This window comes from Zosterops lateralis, assembly GCF_965231275.1.
Source record: "Zosterops lateralis genome assembly, chromosome: 1".
Lineage (NCBI taxonomy): Eukaryota > Metazoa > Chordata > Aves > Passeriformes > Zosteropidae > Zosterops > Zosterops lateralis.
In genome coordinates this window covers 42,029,590-42,056,399 of record NC_139762.1, presented here as the reverse complement: position 1 = coordinate 42,056,399, position 26,810 = coordinate 42,029,590, and the positions used below count along the sequence as shown (strand labels likewise).

Genomic DNA, 26,810 nt, shown 5'->3' with positions numbered 1-26,810 from the left:
AAAGCTAAAGAATTTGACAATATAGCATTATATGTTTCAGACAAAGCATGACTGACTGGATTTGCTTTTCAAAAAGTTTCACTGCAGGAAGAGAAAACAGAAGATGACATTCAAAATAATTTTAAAAAGACACAAGAAAACATGCATTTCTTACCCATTCTGTATAGCAGCTGTTGGATCGTAAGTCAAAGCCATGCCAGCCTGCACATAGTTAGGGAAGAAAAACAGATTTTTACTATTACTGCAGGAAAAGATAGGGAAAAAAAAAAAAAGGCATGAAACATATTCAAAGCCAATATGAATAAAAACTGAATGCAACTTAAATAGAAATCTAAATTCTCAAGGGAAGCTCAGATGGCCCAAAGCAGCATGGACAGATTGGGTACCTCCCCAGCCTGAGAGATCACTGAGAAACAGATCTGTTCAGTCTGTTGGTTGTCATTTTTCCATAACATTTAGGGCAAATGGTGTTTTTGTTGCACCAGTATCAATTAATAACTCCACTGAGATCAATGCCTTTACAGCTTATTACTCACTATAACAAGACAGGCCCAAATCCTGCTGTTGCCTGTAAGATGGGTGGTTGGTAAATATTCCAAAGCCAACTTCATGAGAGCTTCACAGGAAGGAGTCTCACCTTTCCTACAAAGGTCGCACCCCATATGACCCCTGCCTACCATTTCCCTGGAGTCTAACTCGTACTTAGAGTTAATTCATTACCAGGAGACAAGAAACAAAAAATGGGCTGTGAAGCAGAAAAGCTTGAGCTTTCAAACAAGGCTTTTAAAATACTTCAGAGGTCTGGACAGCAAAAGAATTTGTTAATGTATTACACAGAGCTTTTCAACTGCCATTTACCACCAGGCAGACCGTGACCTGTGCGAAAGGATTTGGCAGTGTCAAAACATTGTCCAGTTAACAACTGTCATCACTGCCACCATTAGCAGACATATCCACAGGTACCACAGAAAAGGCAGTGAGAGAGCAGGGCTGCAGACAGAATTAAGCACTCCACCTTATGCTCCACGATAGCAGGCAGGGTCATGCAGGAAAGACCTTTTTTTCCCCCCAGCATTTACTTAAAGACATGGAACTGACAATCTCTCCTCCCACATACTGCATTTGCTTTGACTTTTTGCCTTCCTTATCGATTTTTATCCCTCCCTATGTGAAATGCCTTCCAATGTAAGACGACCAAGACATGGAAGAAGTTGTCCTTCACGCAGGGTAAGAAGCATAAGGGAGAGAAACTCTATTGCTCAAGGTGCAAAAAACGCCACGGCACAAACCCACCCCAAGACACTGTATTCCTCTTTCTTTTTCATCCTATGCTTGTTACCTTTGACAGACAGCATTTTCTTCAAGGACAGATGCTTTACCAACCACGTGGCATGGTCCCTGCTCCTGCTGGGAGCTTTTCATGCCCCTAAAGCTATCTACCAAAGTACTTTTGAATAATGGCATCTGCCCCCTTCCAGATGGCTGCGCAGACAGGTCAGGAAAGCGTTTGGGCTTGGCTGATTCCCAGGCAGGCAAGTGAGCAGCCAGGGTAAATGCACTGGTGACGAGCAGGCAGAGAGTGGGCAGCACTCCTGGAAGAGCTGGGTTAGCCCAGCAGCTGCAAACGGGTCTAAGAGGAGATGGTCCCAATTTCCAGAGGCCAAAAATAATTTCTGATCTGAAAGGCCAGGTTTCATGCTACCTTGTGCTGCCAAATAAAAGGTTCATGTCCTTATTAAATTTGTATATTTCTCTCATTATTCTTTTAAGCAGATGCTAGGGCAAATGTTTTGCTTTATGAAAGTGCCATTGTTTTTATAAAATATGTAGTCTCTCTCAAGCAAAGGATAATTCAGGAGACTAAGTCCAAGTACATGCGCCTATTTTTGAAAGAAGTATTGATTTCATACAAAGAAAAATAAAATGGCTATTTCTGCAAATTTAAAATGTCAGAGAACTGATTTTAGGGAGACCCAAACCACTACTAATTTTGACATAAAAAATAAATTAGCTTAGAAAATCATAATCCCTTGCTTAATTTGGTTTTATATTCTTATGTTTTTCTTACGTGTGCTCAGCACATTATATTGTTCAGTAAGGTTGCATTAATTACTAATGGAAATGTATAAATTTCCAAACAAAAGAGAAAAGAAAACTTTTTGGCTGCAATACATTTTTGAGGAAACATACTGTCTTGTTTTCTTTTATCTTTTCAACACATATAGAATTCGTTATTGCTCTCTTTTTCTATTTTTCTCTTTTTCTATTCCTGCACCAATGAAGACAAATATTATGTACAAGCCCTAGAGGGACAGAAAAATTAATTCTAACATTTAAAAAAAAAAATACTGTTTAAAATAACTTAATATATTCCCTTTAAATTGAGCTGTTAACATTTTACCTCTCATCACACATATACTAAGGGGAAAACATCAGACTAAGGGAAAAAAACCATTATAATTTCTTGGGAAAGGACAGATCCAAGCTTTCTTAATTAAGGAGTTTCTAGGGTTGTCCTTAGAGTTGCTGGATCAGGGCTCACTATATCCTGCAGCTTGCATTAGTGATTGGGGGATTAAATGGCAACAAGGTAGGTGGGTCTGGGAGGAAAAGTGAAAATAAACAAGCAGCTTTATTTTAGGTTCTTTGACATAAAAAAGAATGAAGGTGCAGGAATGAAAACCTGCAGCTGCTCTTCCATTTGCTGTTCTTTTGAGACCTGCAAACATGTTTGTGCCACTTTAATTTACTTTTCTCATGGATATTTGAGCACATGGTCATGGCATGAACACTCAGCTCATCCTCCAACCCCATCACACCCAGACCTGTGTGTGGATCCACGCAGACAAACTGCAAAAACTCAGTTTTCTATATTGGTATTTAGAACAGGGGACACAGCTGTGAAGAGTGAAAAAGATGAAAGGCTAGGCACTCATCTCCTCCTTAGCCACGTCCCATATCCATACTGCATGGAGACAGATTACCAGAATCTGTCCAAGTACTTCAGCAGTGACCACTATAAATACCAACATCACATTTACCAGTAAATGAAAAGTTTCACATTAGACAAACAGGGCACAGCATGTGGCTATATGTGCATATGGTAACCACCTACGGTTGGCCCAGTAATGTTGCTAATATCCCCCCCTTGCTGCATAGCCTTAAACAGCTGCTATTTCAAATAGCTGCTAACACAGGACTATTTACTTCTTTCTCATCAAGTTGTATAATTTCTCCCCACAAAATTATGCTGGCTGGAAGCCCAGGAGTGGCAACACTTAGCCTGGACCAGTCAAAGATTTATGGTCTGAAGCATCCTCATTCATCAGGAATAAAAACTGATGAGCAATAATAACTTACTGGAAAATGATCTGAACTTTCCCCCACAGCAAACAGGAATTCCAAAAATACCAAATGTAAAAATTCCATGTGAGAGAGGTCTAGCTCATTCTGTTAAACTCAGAATTGAATATAGCTGTCATAGTGCTAATACAGGCTGAACTCTACAGCCAGGCACTGGTTGATGCCTCTGTAGCAGCCCTCTGCTGTGCTGAGAGACTGTTTTCTTCTGGGCCTTTTCACCCACTGGTTTGCTCTTGTCTCAGCAGAAGAAGAGATTCTTATTCCTTCTTCTCAGTGACACTTCCTGATAAAATGGCACCTGAGGGAGTGGCACTGATGATGGAATGCTACTTTAGGAATGTATTTGTCGGATAAATCTTCTATTAAGGAACAACTGAACCATATAATTTTCATGCCATTCAGCCTGATAATGGCCCAAGACTCATCTATTGAATGAAAGCACAGTGATGGATATAAAGGTCATTCTTAATGACTGCTGGTCTGTTCAGACAGGACATGGAAATTAACCCAGCTTGTTAAAAATACTGATTTTTAAAAAAGATTTCTTAAACCTTATGAGTTTGCTTATCTTTTCTTTTTACCAAAGTGTCTGAACTTAAAGGACATGAGGAAAGAATGAAAGTTTTTTTATTTTTTGCTGCAGTCTTCTAACTATTGACATCAGTGAAAGAGTTTTGAAGAACAAGAGATTCAGTCTGCACCTGTCTTTAAATTTAAGCTCTTTCATTTAATAAAGAGCAGGAAATATCAAAAAAGCCTCTAGAAAACAAGGGTTTTCCCAGGAAGTTTGAAGGCCTTTTGTTCAACACTTTACTGTGAAAATTTTTCCATGGGCAAACACAAGATGTTCTGCTTCTGGTTTGATTTCTTTTTTCCTCTTCGTTATGATTTGAACATAAACAATGAGATCTTCAATATCATGTGAAATAATGTGGGCTTATTATTTCTCTACCCAACCCCTGTGATGTCTTGCAAGAAAAAACTTATCAGTGCAGTATCTGTCTTCCAGCAAACATAAATACTGATAAATTACCAGTTTCTGCTGTGCATCTTCTTTGCAGCCCAGCACCTTCTGTGTTGCTGGGAAGCTGCTTTCACGAACAATCGTATCATCATCTACTCTCAGTGTACTTGTCTTTCCGACACTGTGCAAAAATTCACCACAATGTCAACCTGCTACAAGATGTGCAGTGCCTCCTCCTCAAAGGTGAGACCTCCACATCTTCTCCTCAAACCTGCCCTGGCCAGCCTCTCTCTAGTGCTGAAGCACCTCTACAAGGAGAAGCTGCTACCACTGCAGGATCACAGGCTGTGCAGGAAGCCACAGTCCACTGGGAAAAAAAAAAAAAATGGAAAGGCCTGAAAATTAAAAAGGAGTGAAATCCATGGATGTGGTGCTTTTCCAAGCAGAAGGTCTCCTGGGTTTCTCATCCTTAAGGTGAGATTTGGAAAGGTAAGGTTATACACTTGCACTGAAGGGATTTCTGTGATGAACTGATGTGGGAGATAGACTAAAAGATAACTCTCTTCCCCATCTCCACTGACTCATACTTTTACACTGGAGGACTGCCATCCCAGGGCATGCTCTTGGCTACTACAGTGGAATCAATTGAAATTTTAACACACAGATTCCTGTACTTGTTTTGTTGCCATCATTAATACCTGCCAGGCATCACAACACAAGGATCTCTTGTGCCCTGACAGAAGATACCCTTATTGAAATGCTTTGAAGAAAGGAGAGAAAGTAGGGAAAAGAAATCATCAACCCAGATAAGATTCATGCAAAATACTGATTTAATAAAACAAGCTCAGTCACCAGTAAAGTTAACTTGGCAGAATTCCTTTCTTCGATTATTTAAAAAATTCTGACAGGAATATTCAACATTATTAGAAAGACTTCTGAATTTAATAGTGAATAATGACACCTCCCCCCCTTTCTTTTTTAGAGAAGGAGAAATCTAGAATATAAATGTGACACCTCTTAGATATCTAGATGTATATGAAAGGAATGGAGCATTTCTCAGTGATGTGTGCTCCTTGAGCAAATGTAGATTCTGAGGGGAAAAGTGGTTGTGGAGAGAAAAGTATATACTATTGATGTCAAAATTGGGAAATGATTCATGAGTCTCAGAACATCACAGACTGCACTGATAAACACGATAACAAGTTCAGATACTGAAATGAAAGACAAGAAACCCTTTTGTCCTACAGAACTGGAATGGAAGTCTGACATACACAGTTCTGTTCTTGGGATTGAGTAATTTTCTCCCTACTTCAACTAATCCTATTAGTTAAAATACAAGTGCCAGAGTCTACAAAAATTGAAAAGAAAAACAAAACAAAACAAAACAAAAAACAAACAAACCCAAAACTGAAAGAGAACATATATAATATAACATAATTATTCTGCTTCCACAGCCAGTCAATACATTTAACCATGTGGTCCTCAGGGCTATGAACCATCTGCTTTTGTGGATCTGGCACACTCATTTTGCCATCAGTGTAATCCAGTGCTATGTCACCTGCATATTACACTCACATCTGCACACTAGATGTTTGTGCTGCAGTGAGCTGGGTAGACTTCTGGGGATGGCTGGCAACACTCCTGAAATCTGCTGGGGATACAGCAGAAAAAGGTATGTCCTTTCCCTGTCTCCAACATTTGTTTATTCTGCCTAAGAAAACACTGTTGTAGCAGCCGAATTTGGAGGAAAAACTCAACTGCAGGAAAATCTCCAGGGCAAATGGGATGACATTTTTCACCAGAGAAGGAAATTCAAAGCTCAAATGAAAACAAGGAAACTAATCTCTAAGAACAGGTACACTGCTGATTTTATTTTAACCAAACCATGTCCCTTTTAAAATCCTGATTGCGGTGACAGTAATTTCACGTAGGCTATTGGCTTAAAATATTTCTACGTACTTTATAAGCTCAAAATCCAAACTGTTCTTTGGTATTTGTGCCAAATACCCTGAGGCATCTTTTTAAAACGTTACCCAGAGCAACAGCACCTTGTGTCATTTTTCTAGATCTTTTCACCTACTGGTCAGTTATCTTTTGCCCTTCTCTTTCTCCCTCTGGAGAGAGGGTTTCTTTTCAGGTTCAATAGTTCTCTTTATTAAACTAAACTTCTGTTTAAAATAAGCATGCAAAGTACCAGTGTTTAATGTGCAGGCATGCTAAATATATATATAGTAAATGTCTTTGTGGGTGGTTTACATATGAGGGTACTTGTGCTTATCTCAACAGAACTGGGAATTGCCTCTCACAGCAAAGTTACTTGTCTAGGAATAAAATACATCTGCCCTAGACAATCAGGATTATGGAACACAACTAAGTAGTACCTATGTCCTTGGAAGCATAAAAATAATTCATGCCAGAGTTATAAATAGGCCTGGAACAGAACTATTAATCATTTCTAAATGCCTCTGCTGGTAAAGAAGGGACCACTGGCACCAGGATCAACTGCTTCAGCCCTTCACTGGTATGCACTTTACAAAAATTTTGGGAAGTGTCTCAAATTATTTATTATATGTTTTTCTCTCTAAACTGCTGTTTGCATTAGGCAAAATTGTAATGAACAGTAGATAAAAAGAGAAACTCTCACAAAAGCAACACTCCCAAACTATCAGATCATTTTAATTTTTAAGCATTAAAAACATGCTTAAGTCTTTGGCTATTCTACAAACCAAGCTTGAAAGAAAACAAAGGAGAAAAGACTAAGGAGGCAAAGAAGAAAAGGAAGGAAAAGAAGGTAACCTATTGGTCCTTTAGAAATAAAAAATGTAGCTCAGATTACAGAAGAAAAAAGCAATCAATGGAAGAATTCTTAGTGGCAATTATTGAATATCATTATAGCCATCAGACTGAATTCAATGACAAGGGGATTGCATTCAATGGTGCATCTTGCTTTCGTGAAAAAAGCAACAATACTGTAAAGGTGGTACTCTCTTACAAGACAATGCAACTATTTTAACAGTCCAAATTTTACAGAAACTTGCAAATGAAATATCAAAGAGTTCAAAATACTGTGACCATTAAAAAAAACCTTAATCACTTTGGGCCGACCAGATGTAGAAAAGTGACAATTTCTAGAAAACAGTAATAAACTTCAGGCAGAATTCTCCCAATCTACCAGGTAATTTTCAAATAAACCTGGTCTTAAATACATGTATCAAAAGACTTTATTTCTGAATAACCAAAACAATCTTTCATTAAATCTGCAGTAGAAGATTATGTTGCAAAATTTATGTTGCAGTTTTTAATCCAATCTGATCTCATTTTGTGACTACACTTGATTCCCTAGGTGCATTTTTGACTAAAACATTTTTGTGGATTTATGTCACCCACCTCTAGACTTGTCAGTTGCAATTTAGAGGTAAATTGAATCAAATATTTTACAGACAGAATTTGAATATGATTATCCTCTATCACCATCTCAGTACAATCTTGTCATGTTAAGCATCAAAACAAGTGCTTAACAATTAAGAGTGCTTAATTAAACCAGTGAGAGGAGAAACTGGCCCAAAAAAGAAATTACTGAACTTTGTGCAGAAATTATGTCAGTTCCTGGGTCAGAACTTCACTGCAAATATTTCCAACACTTGCAGGTTTCACTGTACATTTATTGCACCTGTCTATTAGATGCCTAATTTGACAGCCTCATATAAAGCCATCACTAACAAAAGCTCTCAGCTCTGTTGTCCAGAACTGGTCAACCATCACAAACACTCAGTTAAATGTCTCAGTAAATCTGCTGAACATTTCCTGAGAGTCCAAACAAGAGTGCAAGGGTAAAGACTAGAAAGCACTATTCAAGATCTGGCATTCTTCCCTGGTTACAACTGGCCAAGTAACCAAGCATCAACACCCACCCCCTCCTCCCGACCTCCCAAAAAGCCCTAGAGAAATTCAGTGTATTCCTAAATATTTGACTTTAAAAGTGCAGGCAATTTAACAGCCAATCAAAGTATTTCTGTATGATTATGAAGCAATCTACAAAGATGTAAGATAGGAATGGGATTTTCTATTGCATTCGGCATTATGACCTAACTACTTAAAAAAAAATAAAAATCCCGTCTTACAAAATTCTATAGAAACTTTTCATAAAAGAGAGCAAAACCTCTGAGAACAGCATGAGCAGAGACATAACACTACAGCAAACCTGCTCCTCCCTACTAAATCCCCTGCCATTCCCTCCCTACTTTGCCTGCTTGAGCCTGAACCCAGTGACAGAACTGCTGCTGTCATTTCTCTGGGATCTGTCCTTCCAAGAAATAACCCTTATGCATGCTCTGTGCTAATGCTGGTTAAACCTCGGATATTTTAGAAGTGCCCTTCACAAAAGTATTCAAGAATGCAAAGGCTTATCTGAACAATAGCCAAAATACATGTTGGTCTAGATACCACAGGATTTGGCCGGGGTGAAACACTAAGGGAGTAATCTCTTGGATGCTGTTTCAATAGTTTTCTTTGGGGAAACCAAGAAAAAGCAGAGGTGTAGGGAATATTTCCAGATCCCATTTGTCATCAGAACTATGACACTTGTCATAGATCAGTTATTTTTCACAACTCACTGCCTGTTCTTCAAAAAAGAAATTAAAAGAAATGAAAACTTACAGAAATGACTGTAGGAAAGTTACTCAAGTGCTGCTACCTAAAGAACAACTGAAGGGTAGATCATTTTTAGAAAAAGATTGGTAAAAGACAAAGAATTTTAAAAGGTTTATTTCATATGTAATATAAGAGTAATTATGCAGAAAGATTTTATGTCGGAAATAAGAAAATTAACATTGGGGAAGAAACTCTATAAATGAGGGACCCTAAAAGAGAACATGCATCCTTGTCTTTGATGCTCTGGTTAGTAAATATCCCGTGTGCAGCAAGGTATTAACCAGATGTTAGTAAACAGAGAAAATCTGAGAAAATCTAGCCTGAAATATTTCTGAGTTTGAATCTTTACAATCTTTTAATGTTTGTACATTATACCATGACAACAGCTCTGTAGTAGTCTGCGAGCAACAACAAGGAATGATGTTCAACAACAAAGAATGATGATCAACAACAAGCAATGACGTCTTCCAGCACTGCAAATCAGTTTTTCAGTGTTGATACTACAAACACAGCAGCCACACCCTGCCTCTAGGTCACCAGGATATCACTTGAGCTTAATAGGCACCACTCCAGTAGCAGCCAATGAACTACACAAGAGGCAATAAGCTGGTGCCCTGAGGCCACAGGCATAATGGTGACTTGCTGGCTTTAACTTCATAATCTCTTTTATTATTGATTTTAACTGAAGGAAGTATAAAACAGCAGACATAACAGCTATGATGGTATTTACTTTTTAAACCGTGATTTAGAGGTCTTTAAAATATGGATTGTTGACCTTATTGAGGGTGTATTATTGTCTCCTATACATAGATCTTTGTTTTTCAAGCTCTGTATAGGCTGACCTGAGTCTACTGCTTGAGGTACTTCTTGGGCACTTGTTCCTCAGTAGATCCCTAATTTGACAAACCATAATGGGTCTTGAAAAGATAACTCCATTTTTTGAGACATAATGTAAGATTGTGCAATGAGCCTTTAGAGACTCCTGTAATGTCCTGTAACAAACGTGTCTGCCACGCTGTGATTTTCAGCCCACCGAGCTAAAAATGGACCCTTTGCTGTTGGAACAGTGTAGAACAACCACAGGATGGAGGGAGGAATTTCTACACTTTCAAAAGGCCTTTCTGTTTGTTTTAGGAGCTCACCAATACTGCTAGAGTATATATATCATAAACTATATGACATATATACTCTGAAAAGTATCAGCTAGAAAAATCAAGGAGTTACAAAAGAGCAGAAATACTTTAGAAACATGTAACTCAGATACAGCAAATAATTTTCTTTTATTTTTAGTTTGCCTTGTAAAATTTAAGTAAACATAGCAACATTAACACCCACCCCCAAAAAGAGACACCTTCCCTGCCCCAACTTGTATTTTAGAGGAGCACAATTGAGACTAATACTTTTTTCCCTTCAAGGCTCAATCATAAACACAAAGAATAGTTGCTTAGGATAGAAATACTTGCAAGTCCTTCAGCCTTCATAGCTAACACCATGCATAAGAAGGCACTGTGATCAGATCTACCTTATTTATTCAAGTCTTTTTTTTCAGAATAAAATTCAAAAACAGTAAATAAACTCTTGAATAAAAAAAAACCAAAACAACACCTTTCTTATCTCACCTTCATTTGGAGTCACTTCACATAAAAGAACACAGAAAAGAAGCTCCAGTAACAGAAAACTCGCAGCAGAGCAGGGAGCAACCATTAGATTACTTTATTTTAAAATGTATACATGATGCAGCTGAGGCTACTGTAAATTGCTTTGTCTGGAACACAATGAAGAGCTCAGCTCAGATAAGCTTTCAGAAAATTTTTACATGGACCCTCCATCTGGATGCACATTTCTCTGTTTTGGAACAGCTCTCATATTCCCTAAGGATATTTTACCACCAGGAACTAGATAGAGGAAATAACATTGCTGAGTTGCTCCAGTGTAAATTGATTTGGTTTGTAACACCTTGGGTGCTGATGGCTCACCAGTAAGAGAATCCTCGACTAAGAGCTCTCACAGTGGGACCAGGCTGTGCACAGTTCCACACCAAGCTCGGAAATTCTCCTTTCCTGTAACTTTATACTCTGCACATTATCACAAACCTCCATCTCCCCACTGCTTACATAGCTTTTTCCATATGAAACTATTGCATTTTGTGTGCAATCTGATTTCTCCAGACCCTGAAAGGTAGACCTCCAGGTCTGTCACTGACTTCTGCCCAACCCCAGAAAAATAATTGCTACGTGGCACTTACCTCTCCTTCTCTGGGCCACGGCCTTCCATTCTGTGTGTATTTGCTTTGATTCTGGCGCTTCTTTTGCCCTCCATCAGCAAATTTGCACAGCAAAGGCTCAGTGGGGGCTGTGAAGACAAGAACCCAGTCTATATTAGCATCCCCCCCAAAGAAAGTGATTATACCAGCAACAGTAGTGCTTTGTAATACTGATCTTTTGAAGTAAAATCTTGCCTTCTGCAGATATTTTTTGCCTCTTTTAGCCTTGACTCCACTGGCAGCTGTTCTTATTAACTAAGCTTCAAAAAATATATACTGGCAGACCTTAAAAGAATTTAGCAAATATTGTTGAAAAAATAATCAGCCTACACAGAATGTTAAGTTGCTGTAGTGGAACAGTATAGTCAGGCATTAGTTCCAGTTAAGTTAGACACGTATTCATAACCAGCATTAGTGCAAGGATAAACACTACTTTACTAAAGCAGCTCTCTGTTTTTAATTGTAGAAACTTTGCAAGAACCTGTTTCAGGAATAAGTGTTCTCACTATTTTGGTGTTTCTCAACGTCCAGTCCTTTAAAACTCTGACTAAACACAATAAAATAGAGACTTTTGCCAAGCCCAGTCCAATCAGCTTTCTTTTTCTCTTAACTCCTCTTTTAAGCAAGTTGGCAGCTGAGAAAACCCTTTTCCTCTCCAAGTGAGACCTGGACTGTGTGAATACAATAGTCAGGGGGGGCCAGAGTCCCAGGAAGAAAGGATAATCACAGCGCTGCACACTCCAAAAGGCAGTCGACAATAGAACCCCCTAGAGAAGAAATTAACACACATCAAACAGGCACAACAGGAGGGGAACTTGGTGTCTTGGGATCTCTTTCCCATCTACCCAGTTTTTGACAGCCTCCTAAAATATTTTTTTAAGCAAAACTGTAATTACTCTGCTGGTGGGAGCTTGTGTCTCCTGCTTTATCCTGAAAAGAGGGGGCAAATTCTACCCACTTAGGTGTATGTTAGGGTTGTGCTTTATTGCCTACATCAGCAGAGAAGTAAACCAATATTTACCTGTTTGAAAACAATCTAAAAATCATGTGTCACATCTGAGTCTTTTCAGGAATCTTTGAATTCCCAGGCATGATAAGTCTGTAATTAACTAATCAAGAATTTTGACGGAAAAACTAAGAAATCTGGTTTTTTTTCCTCCCCACTTCTTGTTTCTGGGAGGCTAGAAATGTTGAAAGAATACAACTGCAGACACACAAAGTATATTTTTGGGTAGAGGGGCTAATCAAGTTCTTGACTTACTTATTTGTAAAAAAAATTATGATTTGGTTAAGTTTGTGTGGTATGAACTTGTGTACAAGCTACATTCCATCAAGCTCTTAATTATAGCCAATTCAAAACAGGTCAGAAAGTGTAGATTAAAACTGTGATCACTTAAAAACTGCAACTAAGAAACAATGCACGGAGAGAATCTCACATTGAAAACACAATTTCGCACTGGGACAGAGTCACTTTGGCTACTTCTGAAGCTATAGCAGCTTTGTTTTTTCATTACCATCTTACCAGGCTAGTTATTTCCAAGGTCACTAGAAACTGAACTGCAGGAAACAATCCATTATTGGCAGAAAGCTTGACTGTGTGACCCCAGAGGTCCTTCCCCACCTCCGACTTTGATTATTGTATCAGATTTTTCTAGAGGCAATGCTTAGCCAACCATTTTAAATATAAAATAATGAAGGTTTAAAAGCATCCAGGTGGCTATGGAGATTCTTTCTGCAGATGGAGGGACTTTACAGGGCTGCTTTAACTGGTTTTACTCCATGGCCTGACGCTGCATGATTTCAGAGTGGTTACTTTGAGTTCATTTGATGTGATTGTGAGGGAGGAGCAGGTGCTAAGCCAGCATTAGAGAAAGACCCATTAAACATCACATCTGAAGCTTCAAAAGTTTTTTTGTTTTAAGCACTGAACAACTACCAAACAACATATGATACCATCAGGAGGACCATGCAAAAACCATCTGCACAGTGGATATTTACACATGCCCTGATCATCTGCTAATGAATACATGTGGTATTAGCCCATGTACTGTGATGTGGTTTAACAGCTAGGAAATCTACACATCCTCTCTCTGTATATTAGCCAACCACAAATTGGAGGCTGTTACCATTTCCGGAATTCCCCTCTCCAGCACCACCATCTGACCAACCACCTCATATTTTTTAATTAGTGCCTTCCTAAAGTTGATTGAGATCGAAACCAAACAACTTTACTAACTCCATCTAAAAAAAAAAAAAAAAAAAAATAAATAAAAAAAAAAAAAAGTGAAAAAATATTGTGTAGATATTTAGGAAATATAGAAAAGAAGGTGGAAAAGGACAATTCTCTACACAGGCAAGTTTCTGCATGGGAGATTATATTCCTTTACAATGAACTGAGGGTAGTTCTGTGGATAAATTCAGTCTGTGTTGACCAAGATCAAAAGAAGCAAAAACTTCAAAACAAAATGTTCTGACACAAAGACAGAGCCCATATAGGATGATTTTGGGTTGACGATTTTCAGGATTTTGTTGTTGCTTTTTTTTTCTTTTTTTCTTCCCTAGACACAAGCATGTAGCATCAAACAAGACAGAAAATTATCTTAATAACTCTGAAGTGGTGTAGGTCCTAATGGTTTACACCTGGAAACAATTATAATAACTAACCTCTCTCTCTCTATATATATCTATATAAACCTAAATTAATAATCTCTCTTCTTTCAGGACATAAAGCAGAATGTAACAGTCTTGGGAGTTCAAAGATGTTGCTCTAAGTACACAGAAAAACTCAAATCTTGGTTTGCTCCAGCCCTCTAGAAATGTTTTGTAAAAAAGGTCCTCTGGGCTTTCTAAGATCAGATGCACCCAGATATTAGTACCAGCATTCTTACTGGTCAAATACAGTAGAAACAGAAGATACTAGAAAGACCACATCCCATTTCAGCACACAAGCATAATTGTTTCTAAGTAGAATTCTTCTTTTAATGGTTTCATTAAATTTCCAGTGTGCCTTAAAAAGAATAATTTTACTTCAGCCAAGAAAAGGATCACAATTAGGTACCATGATTATCAATTAAAAAAAGAAAATAGTTAGGAACTGGTTAAACAGTATCAACATTAGATTAATAATATTTATGGGTTGCAGTAGAAGTGGTATATTTCACCCCAAATACTTCAGAAGGGGAGGAAAAAAAAAAGGGAATTTTTTAAACTTTTCTGTTTCTTTTCTTTTCCATTCTATGTAGACAGTCTTCAATTTCTGAACTGCATTTTTGCTTTTCTCTTTTTCCTCTGTATGAACACATGGACTGAAAATAAATGTCTGTGTCTCTGCCTCTTCTCTCACCTTTTGTACTGCTGACTTAATAGAAAATGTAATTTGGATATCTGTAGATGTTCACATTTTGAAGTGATAAGCAGATCTTTTTTGTATGGTTCTTGACATCCTCTAAATTTTAAGCATATGTGGTATATTTTGAAGAATATCTGGAAAATCTACTGTTGCTATTTTCCTGTAAAAAAGTGAGAATTGATTCACTTGAAACAAATTTCAGGCTATTCCATCCTGATAAACTCTTCAAGATAGAAGGCACTGCTCTTTCATTGACTTCTACCTGACAGCAACACACACAAATATCAAGAATAAATAACTGCTTTAACCTGAACAAGGTTCATTAAGCCATAACCCATTTTTCAAGGCGAAGATTTAAATGCTTGCTGCAGTTCCCATCCAAAGCCTTCTCTAGTTAATAAGACATAAATAGCCCTAAAGTTGGCTTTGAGTCTTGAGAAGGAAGTGGGATCAAATTGATAGTGCTTCTAAACAGCATTTGCCAAGATATTCAAGGCTGCCTTAGGAGAGGGCAGTAGCTGCTAGTGTTGAAATTCAGTTCCCATGGAAGTCAATGGCTAAAACCCTATCTCACTTCAGTCAAGCCCTGAATTTACTCTGAGAGTTCAGTGGAGGTGAAAGAGAGAGACTGGTTTTATGTCAATCAAGCCTGTCGATATTGTTGGAGTTCCCTCAGGAGATCAGCTTCTCATGCTCTGCTACTTTAGATGGACAGATTGTGCAGACAAACAGCACAGAACTGCCAAAAGGCTGTTAGGATCACCAAAAGCAACACTGGTACTTAAATAGCACAAAAACTTCGAAAGGAAGGAGAAGGGGTAACAGTGCCCCCTTCTCAAATCTGGCAGGCTCTAAGAAATGTTCCAGCTCAGGAAGGGAATTTCAATTAAATGGGAGAATTCAACAAAATAAGGCAAACTTCTAACTAATTCTGAATACATAATTTCCGTATTCTTTCATTCATCGGAAGGCAGATACACTTGAGCTCCTACATGTGCAAGAATGTATATATTCATGAGCATGTGCTTCATAAAGGAAGATGAAAGCTGTCGTTGGCATTTGGTGAGTCTTTTTCATTATTTCAGGTGTCTGAAACTTTTACTGTCTCAAGAATTACTGAGAAAAGCTTATTCCCCCTGTCATATAGCATCATCTGTCCAGCAATGGCAAGAATTACATATACAAAAAGCAGTAACAAGACATTTTTATGCATTTTTGCTGCTTTTGCTATGAATATTTTTGAAGACAGAGTATTTTTTGGCATGTCAGGAAGAGTTTAATCTCTTCTTCTCATTTTTTGCAACAATGAAAGTAATATTTTCAGTAAAAATAGCCATGTGCATTGTGAGCATTCATGTGGGTCTTTAGCCACTTCTATTTTGTTAATGTGAAGAAAAATAATTAGAAAGTCATTGATATGACAATAAATGGTCAGTGCACAATTAATGATCTTTTTCAAAGTATGTTTTAATGAGAAAGTTGGATTAATTTCTTTCTCAGCCTGGGAAAATCCACCTACACAATAAAAAAAACTGTGCACTGTGCACAGTAATAATTGGGTTCACGATTAGACCAAACATTCATACTGACCAAGCTCTGATAACTATTTTAATTCCTAACTGCCTTCCAAATTTGAAGTATTTTGGTAACATTTTCATGTGCAAATCACACAGAACATCTGATTGAAACACCCATGTATGAACCAACCTCTTTGTTTGTTACAGATCAAATATTTGTAGTCCTTAAGAAAAACTTCACCTTATGGTAACATCAAAGCCATTTTGTAAGGAAAGCAGTATTTCACAGGGAGACATGAGAGACACAGAAGCTGTAGAGCAAGGCAGGACACAGCAATTTAAGTTTTGATTTAATATCTGGGCTCAGATGGATGTAACCAGCAGGACTATGGTATTTACAGTCCCTGCAGAGTTTATTTACAAAATGAATTTTGCTGTTGTAAGCTTTGAAAATGTAGAAATTCCAGGACCCCATCAAAAGAGTCTCTCTCTGCTCTAGTGAGTCCACTGGCCTCTAGGAAAGTCCTGCCACATAATACTTTTTTCATCCCAAAGTCATAAATAAACAAAATTCGAACTTCAAGGAAGATTATAAAACAAAACCATAACTATTCTGCTCTTGGGAAATGAAGATGAAGAATTACAAAAGATGGTACTTGACAGAAAAGGACACATAAGGACAAAGTGTTAGCTGAGTAAGGAAACCATAAATTACATGGCAAACAACCACTTCATCCTATCCTGTATGGAGTTGTTAAAAGACAAAGTAATAGATTTCATCCTAGAAGTCCATGATACAGGATGTGATGTCACAGGAGAGACTCTAATTTATAAGAGCAAGAATTAACAAGGTTGAGCCATAACAGAATATTTCATAGAATCATAGAATATCCTGATTTGGAAAGGACCCACTAGGATCATCAGTGTCCAACTCGTGGTCCTGCATGGAACAGCCTCAAGAGTCCCACCATGAACCTGAGAGTGTTGTTCAAATACTTCTTGAGCTCTGTCAGGCTTGGTGCTGTGATCACTTCCTTGAGGAGCCTGTTCCAGTCCCCAGCCACCCTCTGGGTGAGAAATCTTTTCCTAACACCCAGCCTAGACCTCCCCTGACTCAGCTTCAGGCCATTCCCTTGGGTCCTGCCACTGATCACCACGGAGGAGAGCTCAGGGTCTGCCTCTCCACATTTCTTCACGGGGAAGTTGTGGACTGTGATGAGGTCTCCCCTCAATCTCATTTTCTCCAGGCTGAACAAACCAGGTGACCTCAGGCACTCCTCACCAGGCTTCCCCTCAAGGCCCTTCACCATCTTTGCAGATTTATCCAGTATTTTAGTTAAACTTAACTACATGATAATAATTGGATTTGTACAGATGATTATGAAAGCAAAATAATGAGCTACCATTGCATTTTAGTTTCTATAACACATTACTTTTACAACATAATTATAGAAATTGAGGGAACAGCTAATAGAAAAGGACACCAAAGCAAAAAAATACAGAGCAAACATCTATTTGGATAAAGAAGAAAAAGAAAGTGATTTACTTTTGATAAATTGTATCACAGCTTAAGTAATTATGTCTTGTTCACCTCTTTGCCTTAAGAAATGAGAAGCAATCCTTTCATCTTTTTGTATAATAATTATTTCTAAAGAGCAAGAACATGTTAGAAAATGAAAATAAATCTCAGCAAGAAATAATGTGTTAAGCACAAAGTTAGGACTTCTATCCTATGAAACAGAAATTACTTAGAGCAGGTGGAACAGGTACCACATGTGTGTGTATGTTGGAGAAACTGCATGTCAACTTGGAAACGTGGAGCAGATCTTGTTTCAATCAATCTAAACACTCAAGCTACTACATGGAGAACCTCTGCTTAATCATATTGTTGCCAAAATGTCCATAAATATTTGTTTGAGCAGACCAGAAACTGGAGTCACCTTACTATAAGAAACTGCAACACTCATTTTACAGTCTGTTGTTTTTTTTATATATATTTTAAACTATTTTCCTTTTTAAATTTTCAATGGAAGGGCAGAATGAGAGAGCCTGATTCAGGCCTATTAAAGTGCTCCATTCCAATCTGCTGATAAGGAGGAACTGTTGTAAAGGTTATAGAAACAGATGCTTCAATATGGTATGGAAAGTTAAATCTATCAAAATAGCAAAACTGAGATACAGTATTAAAATCTGAAATGCTGAATGTTGAAATGTATGTTGTAATACGATAGCCTATTTTTATTTTATCAAACTCATTTCTCAAATAACTCTAGTCTTGGTCACTGTTGGAGAGAATGAATGCATGATGAGGAAATCCAGAATAGAATTTGGAATTTTATCACTTAATTTTATTAACTACTAAATAATTATAAAATATGCTCCACTTTAGCATTGGATTCTGCCTTTATTTTAAACAAAAGGCCTGAATCAGAGCTCACAGAAATTAGCCATTCTCACTGAACCCAAAGCCTCTCTACTGAACCCAAATTTAAATTTGAGGTAAGTATAAGCAAGAGCAGACTCAGGCCATGAGTTTTGCCAGAGAAATCAGCTTCCTCAAACTTGATGATACAGCAAAGTTCTGCCCTATCAGAGGTCCCCAGCATAATGCTGAAAAATTCCAGCTGTAGTTCATCCTCTGTACCCAGTGCTGTGACAGCTCTTCACAACCTTTAACCACTGGATGAAAAGGAAGTGGAAGGAGCACTTTATTTTGCAGTTTTAAAATTTCTCCAAGAGCCTTTCCAGCAAAAGAGTAGATCCTCTTAATGAATGACTGTGCAACCAAACCAACTAAGGAAATAATTTCATACACCTATGCTTACACCCAGTGGTTTGTTTTTTTTCTATGACTTTCAAATAGGATTTGTTACAAACTGAAATTTAGGGCACATTCTTTTAATGTGCCAATTCTAATTGCAAAACATGGAATTCAGCTGGGTTCATGTCTCCTCCAAAAAACCACTTTGATAGACTCCCCCGGATTTATGCCTCATTGGAAAAGCCATGTACAAAAGAAGTGAGACGGTGTCATGTTTTGAGAAGGAGCATTTGTTACAAGTCATTGGAATCACTTCACATTTTATCTGTGAGATAGATAATAAATAATTAATTGTTAATTTATGTTAAATAAAGAAAGCCTCTGACTTGCTCAATCATCACTATTAAAAGGTGAATGCTTAAGAAAACCACCCACCTTATCCTGTCTGAAGAATTTTTGTGTGGAACTTATGTGCCCAAACTTCCTTATTTTTCTATCATGCCAGAGTGACTAAGCAAGACACTGAAGAAAGAAGAGTCTATGTAGCTCTTCTGGAAACTATGCAAGTAATCAGTAGAATAAAGATTTATGATAATACAATGGTTCCCTATCAAGAGTTTCTTCCTATTGACAAGGGCTGACAACTGTGAACAGTTTGTCAAAACAAACCAAACAAAACAACAAAAATTATATTTTTAATGTTTTTGCATAGATTTTGCAAATACTCATTATTGTCTGGGATTCTGATTTATATGGTTAAAAAGAAAAAAAAAAAAAACCAGAAGGTCGCTTATGCCAGTTTTATGCTATTGACTTACTGCATCAGATGTCATTGGACTACATGATGGGAAGGAGCTGATTCCTCTAAATAAAATGAAAAAAACTCCAAACTTAAAATATATTTCTATGATAATTTAAAAACCTTTTTGTGCCTTTTGTTGTAAATTTCTAGACCATGCATGATTTGCCACACAGACACATACTTCTGCTGAGTGTGACAAGAAACTAACAGAGATCAGGCAAACAGTGCCCAACCCAAGATCCCAAGATCCAGTGAAGCTGATGAAAACACTTTCAATACCTTCAGTAGGTTGGCTCCTAGCCTATAACTTGAACTGGAAGTAAATATGACAGCAGTTGCACTGGAATATATCTTACAAACTTTGTTTTCATGTTTTATTTGGTCTTAAAGCTGCAATCCCTTCGCATTGACAACATGCAAAGAGAGTGAAGACAATGGCTAGCGTGTCATCAGAACCAGTTTTCAGGAAAAAAAAAAGTTACACAGTGAGGTTCTGCTATCTTACTGTGTTGCTCATCATCCCAGAGCAGCACTAAAGCTGAAAATTCCTACACTGAGGCAGTGACCTAGAGGAGAGGTCGGATTTGTATCACATTTTTAAACCAGTAGCATCCTGACTCTCATGAATATGCTCCATACTGCTGCTCCTGAACTGACTGTGGTTGATACACCAGCTGTGTGGGGTCCCAGGACTCCAACCTGAAGGTTGAAGCTCACTGTGGAAACCTGACCCTCTAAATGTGAATCCAAAACACTCTTTAAATCCCCCTCGGAGACTGCCCTGTGAGCTTTTAGGAAGACTGTACTTCATATACCTTTTTCTCCTCTCCCATCTCATAAGTTACTTTTGTTGAATGAAAATGGAGATCTTGTATTTCTTACTGTTCAATTATTAAGGAACAGCAACAGAGTCGGCTTCATCTGAAAGGCTGAGCGATTTTTAAATGATCTCATGTACCGTAATTTATAATGGAAAATCAGGTACAAATAGTGTGAGATGCTTTCTAGTTCCTCTCTAATGGAAATAAAATGGATCCCTAGTAATGGGTGACCCTACTTGCTTCTGTGGTCACCCCTTTTACTTTTTCAGTGTTCTCTTTAGTAGTCTCAGGAGAAAAGAACAAATGCAAAGCTTTTATCCAAAGCTGCTTTGCTAAACAATAGCTCTATGCTTCTGCTATAAAATCTATTTTTACTATTCTCAGAAACAAATATTATTGATCACAGAGACTTTGCTATTCCCACTGAGAAAAACTTACTTGTACTGACAGTCCAGAGATAAAAGTATTAGAATTTATGCTGTACAAATAATTAATTCTGTTTCTGTTCAGAAAAAGTTATTTCATGTAGCTGTTCAATCATTACTTTAATATCTAGTATGGAATCTATTTATTTTAAATTTGATTTTATTATGTTCTGTATTATTTTTTACTTTGTATTTATTTAGATAAACCACAACATTAGCATCACATATTCCTCTGTATGACACTGCTAGAACTAACACTAGAGAGACAGAAAAACCTCTTCAAACATGTTTTCAATATAAACAGGAAAACAAGGACAAATGTCTCATGTCAATGCAATGATTTGTTTCCATCAGCATAATGATAATTGCTGTACACATACATTTATTTTTTAATAATTGAAACTGAGTTGTGGGATTCCCTGCTTACACTCCAACACATATATACTATTAATGTCCAGAAGAGCTTATGCAACCCAGTGTTATGCTGCATGAGAAAGCTTCAGTTATGACCATTAGCCTATTTAATTCACATGTATGTGTTCTAATAATACTTTTTTCTTTATCCCAGTTAAGGAAAGACACATTCATTGTGTCTTTGTGACTGGCCACTGCAATTAAAAAAAAAAGTGGCAATATATATAATGCTGACACTATTTGCAGCTCTATTCACAGCCTGTTAAAGAGTAGCAGTAGAAAATATATACAATCAAAAAATATTTGGTTTTGGTAAAGATACCCTGTGTGTTGTCAAGGTAGTAACATGACCTTCTTGATATCTGAGTTGAAACAATTTCTCAAAGCATTGATTACTGCAAATGCATGAAATATTCCAGTGTAAATGTAAAAATAATGCTATTTTTTACCCAGCTATTAATTTGTTAAAAAAATTTAAAATATTCAGCAATATTCAGATCTTTTTTCTCAGACTGCCTAGTGAAAATCCTTTTATTTAAATCTGTTCTAATTAACACACATTCTAATAACAACTGGGTGCAGCAGCAAAAACTCCAACCACTGATAATCTAAAACATAGCTCAGCCATATCATTTTGCCATTAGTCTGAGAAAGAAGGAAAATCTGAAGGGATTTTTTTTCTTAATTTATTGCTCTTCTTTCATTTTATTCTCCTGCATTCACTGAACATTATAAGAGCTAACAGATAGCATTACTGGTTTTCTCACTTCAATGCAGGAATAACTTTAAAAAGTGGAGTTGACCCTGACTGTGACAAAACCAGGGCTGGGTATAGGTTCCAAAGCAGAAAGCATTTAACAAACAGTGACTGGGTGATTCTTAAAGGCAGGAGTTCATTTTACTGTGGTAGAGAATAACCAAGTCACAGTAAACACCTTGGACAGAATAATTTGTGTACCACGAAATCTCACTGTGTGCTCTCACCATCTTCTATAAATGGGCCCAAAAGGAGGAAGGGAATACTTTGGAAGCAATACATAACTAAGGATGCTGATACTCCTTACCTTTTCCTCCCCAGAAGGGGTGAGCAGCAGCTCAGAACATAGCCTGCAAACTATATAGCACCCATGGGACACATTGATACCCCCTGCAGCTCCAGTCTGATGCACTGGCTGCTCCTCCTGGCCATTTCCAAGCCCTGAGTCTGAAAGACAGACTTTTTTGGGTAGTAACTGTGCTGAATGGCTCCTGCCTCCCTCACCAAGTACCTGAAGGTAGGGAGCAGACGTGGCACAGGCACTTATGGACTAGAAAAGGAAGATAAGACCTTGGGGAAAAAAAATGCTCACTAAATCTCATTTCCTTGAAGGGCAAGAAGGCAGAAGGGCCCTGTAGCACAGGACCACCTGGAGCTCCCTGTCAGGACATAGAGGCTTTGCACAAGCTTCAAGTAAGGATCTGCCTTCAAGGCACAACTGTACCTGTGGTTTCCATGACAGGGAACTGCACACTGGATTCACTGGGAATTTTCCATTAAGTCACCTATTTATGATGACACTTTATCCAAGGAAAAGACAAAAAAGTGAAATTATAATCTTTTCCCAAGACAATGGAAGATCTTACTCATACTTCTTAGCTCTTTTCAAAATGTGTTGATGATACCAACACTAAATCTAATGTGCTATGACATAAGGAAAATTCTATCCCTTGCAGCTTAAAAATCTTTTATTATCATCTGAGACAATATCCTAGAATATTAAACAGATAACACTAAACCCTTCTGAAATTTTCAATTGCAGAGCTCTCAGCTGAGGGTAGACCATGAAGCAAACTTACATATTAGAGACTGAGTGATAGACTAATCTTTAATGTTGTAATACATTGCTCAGAGATTTTATGAAGGTCATGCTAGATCCTACTTTGCCATGCACCCAAAAATTACAAAAAGGGTAGGATTTCAATGCTAAGATTGGCAAAGTAAAAAATTCAGCCCTCTTAACTCCTTCAGTTAAAAATACTGGAATAATCAGAACATGAAAGAGCCAAGCACAACAAGAAAGAATACATGAAAGGGAAAGAAAGGTATAGAAATATGCAAAGAAAAACACTTTAATAGAATGAATGGAAAAATAGAAAAGGGAGGGTAATGCTTCTGAATTGCCCTTGAAGATGTTCTAGTTTTACCGAAAAGTACATGCAGCTTATGTCCTCCATTTCTGGATGACAACAGAGGCCTTCACAAACTCTTCACAGAGACTGCAGCAAAAAAAAAAAATTCTAGCAGAAATGGCTGCCTAAATGTCACTGCCTATAGCAAAGACAATGACAGAAGTTTATAAAAGATGTAGTTTTATCTGAAAACAGAAAAGGAAGATCTGTTCTGTTTCATCGTGACGAACCTGCTAAGGCTCTGGATGGTCTCAGGGCAATTTTTTGGCATCAAATCACTAAAGAAACTGGGGGAGACTACTGAGTCTCCTCTACACAAAAATACCAAGACTCTGTTATCAAAGTCAATTCAAAAGCTTACCTCAAAACTCTATAGATGAGCCAACACGTACATGCCACAGAAGAAAAAATTAGAGATGACTGTGGGAACGGTGGAAAAGCAAGGACTTCTCTTCCAGATAAATGACATTATGAGAAATAGAAATAGTTGCTTACACCAAAATGTGTCATTTTTTAATGTTTTGTCCCCATTTGAGTAGGATCCTTCTTTGGTTTTCAGGCACATGGATGAAGCCATGCTGGCATGATGAGTCTGTGTGCAACTCTATTCAAAGCATGACCGTAACTCAACAGCAGTATCGAAGTCTGGTCTGGCAAAAACCGTTTCCAGCTGATGTGAGACAGCAATTTTCTTCACAGCAAATTATTTCATGAATCAGCCAGCAGGGAGTGACAACATTCTGCTGCCAGTGACTAAGTGTATGACCTCTGGGTTGTAATTTCCATCAGCTTAAGCAGAGTTCATTGCAAACAAGAGCTTATTTTTCACTCTACTGTTAAGAGAGATGCTAATCTAGCTCTTGGTTTCCTTTCTTTCTTTCTTTTTTAAAATTTTTTTTCCCTTTTTTTTTTTCCCCCTTTTTTACCGGCTTTATTGCTTACAATGAAGTATTTCCCTGGAGACAGAAAACAAAGTCTAGAACAGGTTGCTAATAAAACTTGAAGACAACACAGTAGAGTAAGAATTAAAGGGCAACAACTTTTCTACTTCAAGCAATGTGGCAGGCCTAGCAGAGACCTCATGGCTTTCTCCTGTCATGGAAAGGCAGGTTAATACTGAACTTTGCAACCTGACTAGAGACAATCAAATGAAGTGAGGGAAAAAACCTTTTTGAGAATCCTTTCTGATACAGAAACAGAAGAAAAATCCCAGTCCTAAGAATGTTGAGAAGAGGAATGAGGTGCTTTAAATGAAGGGTAAGGTCAAGACTGAGTAATGAAAATATGAATATTACCCGAATTATTAAATGTTCTCCAAATACTTCAGCTAGGATCTGTACACAAATAAAGTTTCCTGCTAATGAACCACAACAGACTGATGTCAGTATTAATGCTACTGAATTAACACAACAGTCTAGTACTGTACTGCTTCATGTAACTTGGTTGTAGCAATAAACCATGGTAGAAAGTGATTTTATACCCTTAACAGAAGTGTTGAGCAGAGGAAAAATGGAATCCTAGATTTTATTCAGCACTGGAATTCCATTTGATTGTTGATCTTAAAAGGAGTGACAACCAATAGATAAAAGAGCTGTCATTAAGCCACATTTGTTATTTCTATGCAGTTCAGTTCTTGGGTTGTTACCAGTGGGAAGAACAAGGTCTCAGGCTCTAAAGCTCAGCTCTGAATTGAGAAGGACAAGCTTCTCATACTGACAACCAGTGACTCTTAGACTCTACGGCAAGGGTGAAGGAAGCTGTATTGAAAAGGCCATCACGGACTTGTTGGTGGAGCAGGAGATGAAAAATGTAAGATTTTTTGTCTCCACTTTTCTCTGAGGTGCCCTAAGAACTGGAGTACTGGGACATGTGCCATAGGATTAATGTGGATCTATCTATCAAACTGTGCATTTCAGAGGGACAGAGTCATATGAGATTTCCTGGAAACTTACTGGTTGGCTACACAGTATATGCATGAGGTTTTTAACTAGCCTGGACAGAATATATTACTTGGACTGAAATACAAGCACATGTGACATCAGATGAAATCACAGTGACCCAGGCCTCAGCACAGCCTGTTTGCAACATACTGCTTTTGCTAGTGGATAAGCAAAGATGAAAGTGTATTCAGGCAAAAGCTTTTGCTTTAAGGGTGTCTATGTGCCAAACCAGAATAACATTGCATGTTTGCTCCAGGAAGACTTGTTTCGTAGTACCAGAAGAAAAATGTATTTATTTGAAATGGTCAATTTAGACCAAACTAGCTTACTTTTATTATCAAGCTTTAACTGTGTTTACATAATAGAAAAAATGAGCACAGAATTATTCCAGGTTTAATCCTGTATCTTTTATTCCCGCTTTGTAACACTCTTGTAGAGAGCCTTCTCATACAAACAGAACTATTCATATTTTGTTCTAGTGCTGCAGGATTAGGGTACAAGCATGCCTACATAGTTCTCAAGCTGTGTCATGCCATGCTCCTTCAAGGTAACTTCTGCTGCCACTTTTTGCATACTAAATGAGGTGGGTGTTTTTACAGTGCTTATCACTAACTTTGTTTGCAAACACCTTACGAGCACTAATGATTTCATTCTCCCAGTAGGCAGTGAAGTATTTCCTTTGTTTCACAAAGGGATGAGATGCAGCATGGGGATTATGCAAGTTGTCCAGTGTCACAGTCACTGAGTACAGACCTCCTGAGTTGCTGTGCAGTATTTATTCACAAGTTAACCCTTCTCAAACAGTTCTGCCTAGCTGCACTATTTTCTTAGCCTCATTTCCCACTTCAGCCTATGTCAGGAAATATCTTTCACTGATCCAAGTTTGCAATGCCACTGTCAGCTCACTGAAGTGCTTTATCAGAAGGCAGCCTGATCTACAGTACTCATTCAAATTGAGCTTGTAATGATAATAAATACTGGATGCAATTACAGACACACACATTTCTCTATGCACATTTGTACATAACACACGTGCATGTAGACATCTATATAATCAGGTAGAAGTTTATCAAATACAGAACATCAGAACAGTCAAGGTGCAGTTATCTAAAGCTTCAAACAAACTTGTTTATTCACTGTAATATTTCGTTTTTCCAGGCTCACACTCCTATCTATATCCCTAGAGGGCAATGTCACCTAAGAGGTTGTGCTCATGTCCCTGTCATCTTCATATGAAGTCAAAGATGATGCTATTGCAAAGACAGAAGTAAATTTGTACTTAATAAAATTTTCTGTAATTAAATATAGACTTGTCCCTGTTTATAGTCAAGAAGATTTGAAGCCCGATTTCAAGAACAGCAAAGTACAGCTG

At 37.7% G+C, this 26,810-nt stretch overlaps 1 protein-coding gene across 6 annotated transcripts in view; it reads right to left on the bottom strand.

Annotated features, from left to right (window-relative positions):
* The window catches only part of RBMS3 (RNA binding motif single stranded interacting protein 3), a gene marked incomplete at its 3' end in the record, with an annotated part of 441,712 nt that overhangs the window by 76,396 nt on the left and 338,506 nt on the right, over nt 1-26,810 (bottom strand). For all 6 annotated transcript variants that reach the window (XM_083873885.1, XM_083873884.1, XM_083873887.1 and 3 more), the window contains exons 7-8: nt 11,223-11,329; nt 155-201 (exon numbers count right to left, since the gene is read on the bottom strand). In XM_083873885.1, the coding sequence (XP_083730011.1) occupies nt 155-201; nt 11,223-11,329 (154 nt within the window). The remainder of the gene's footprint in view (nt 1-154; nt 202-11,222; nt 11,330-26,810) is intronic.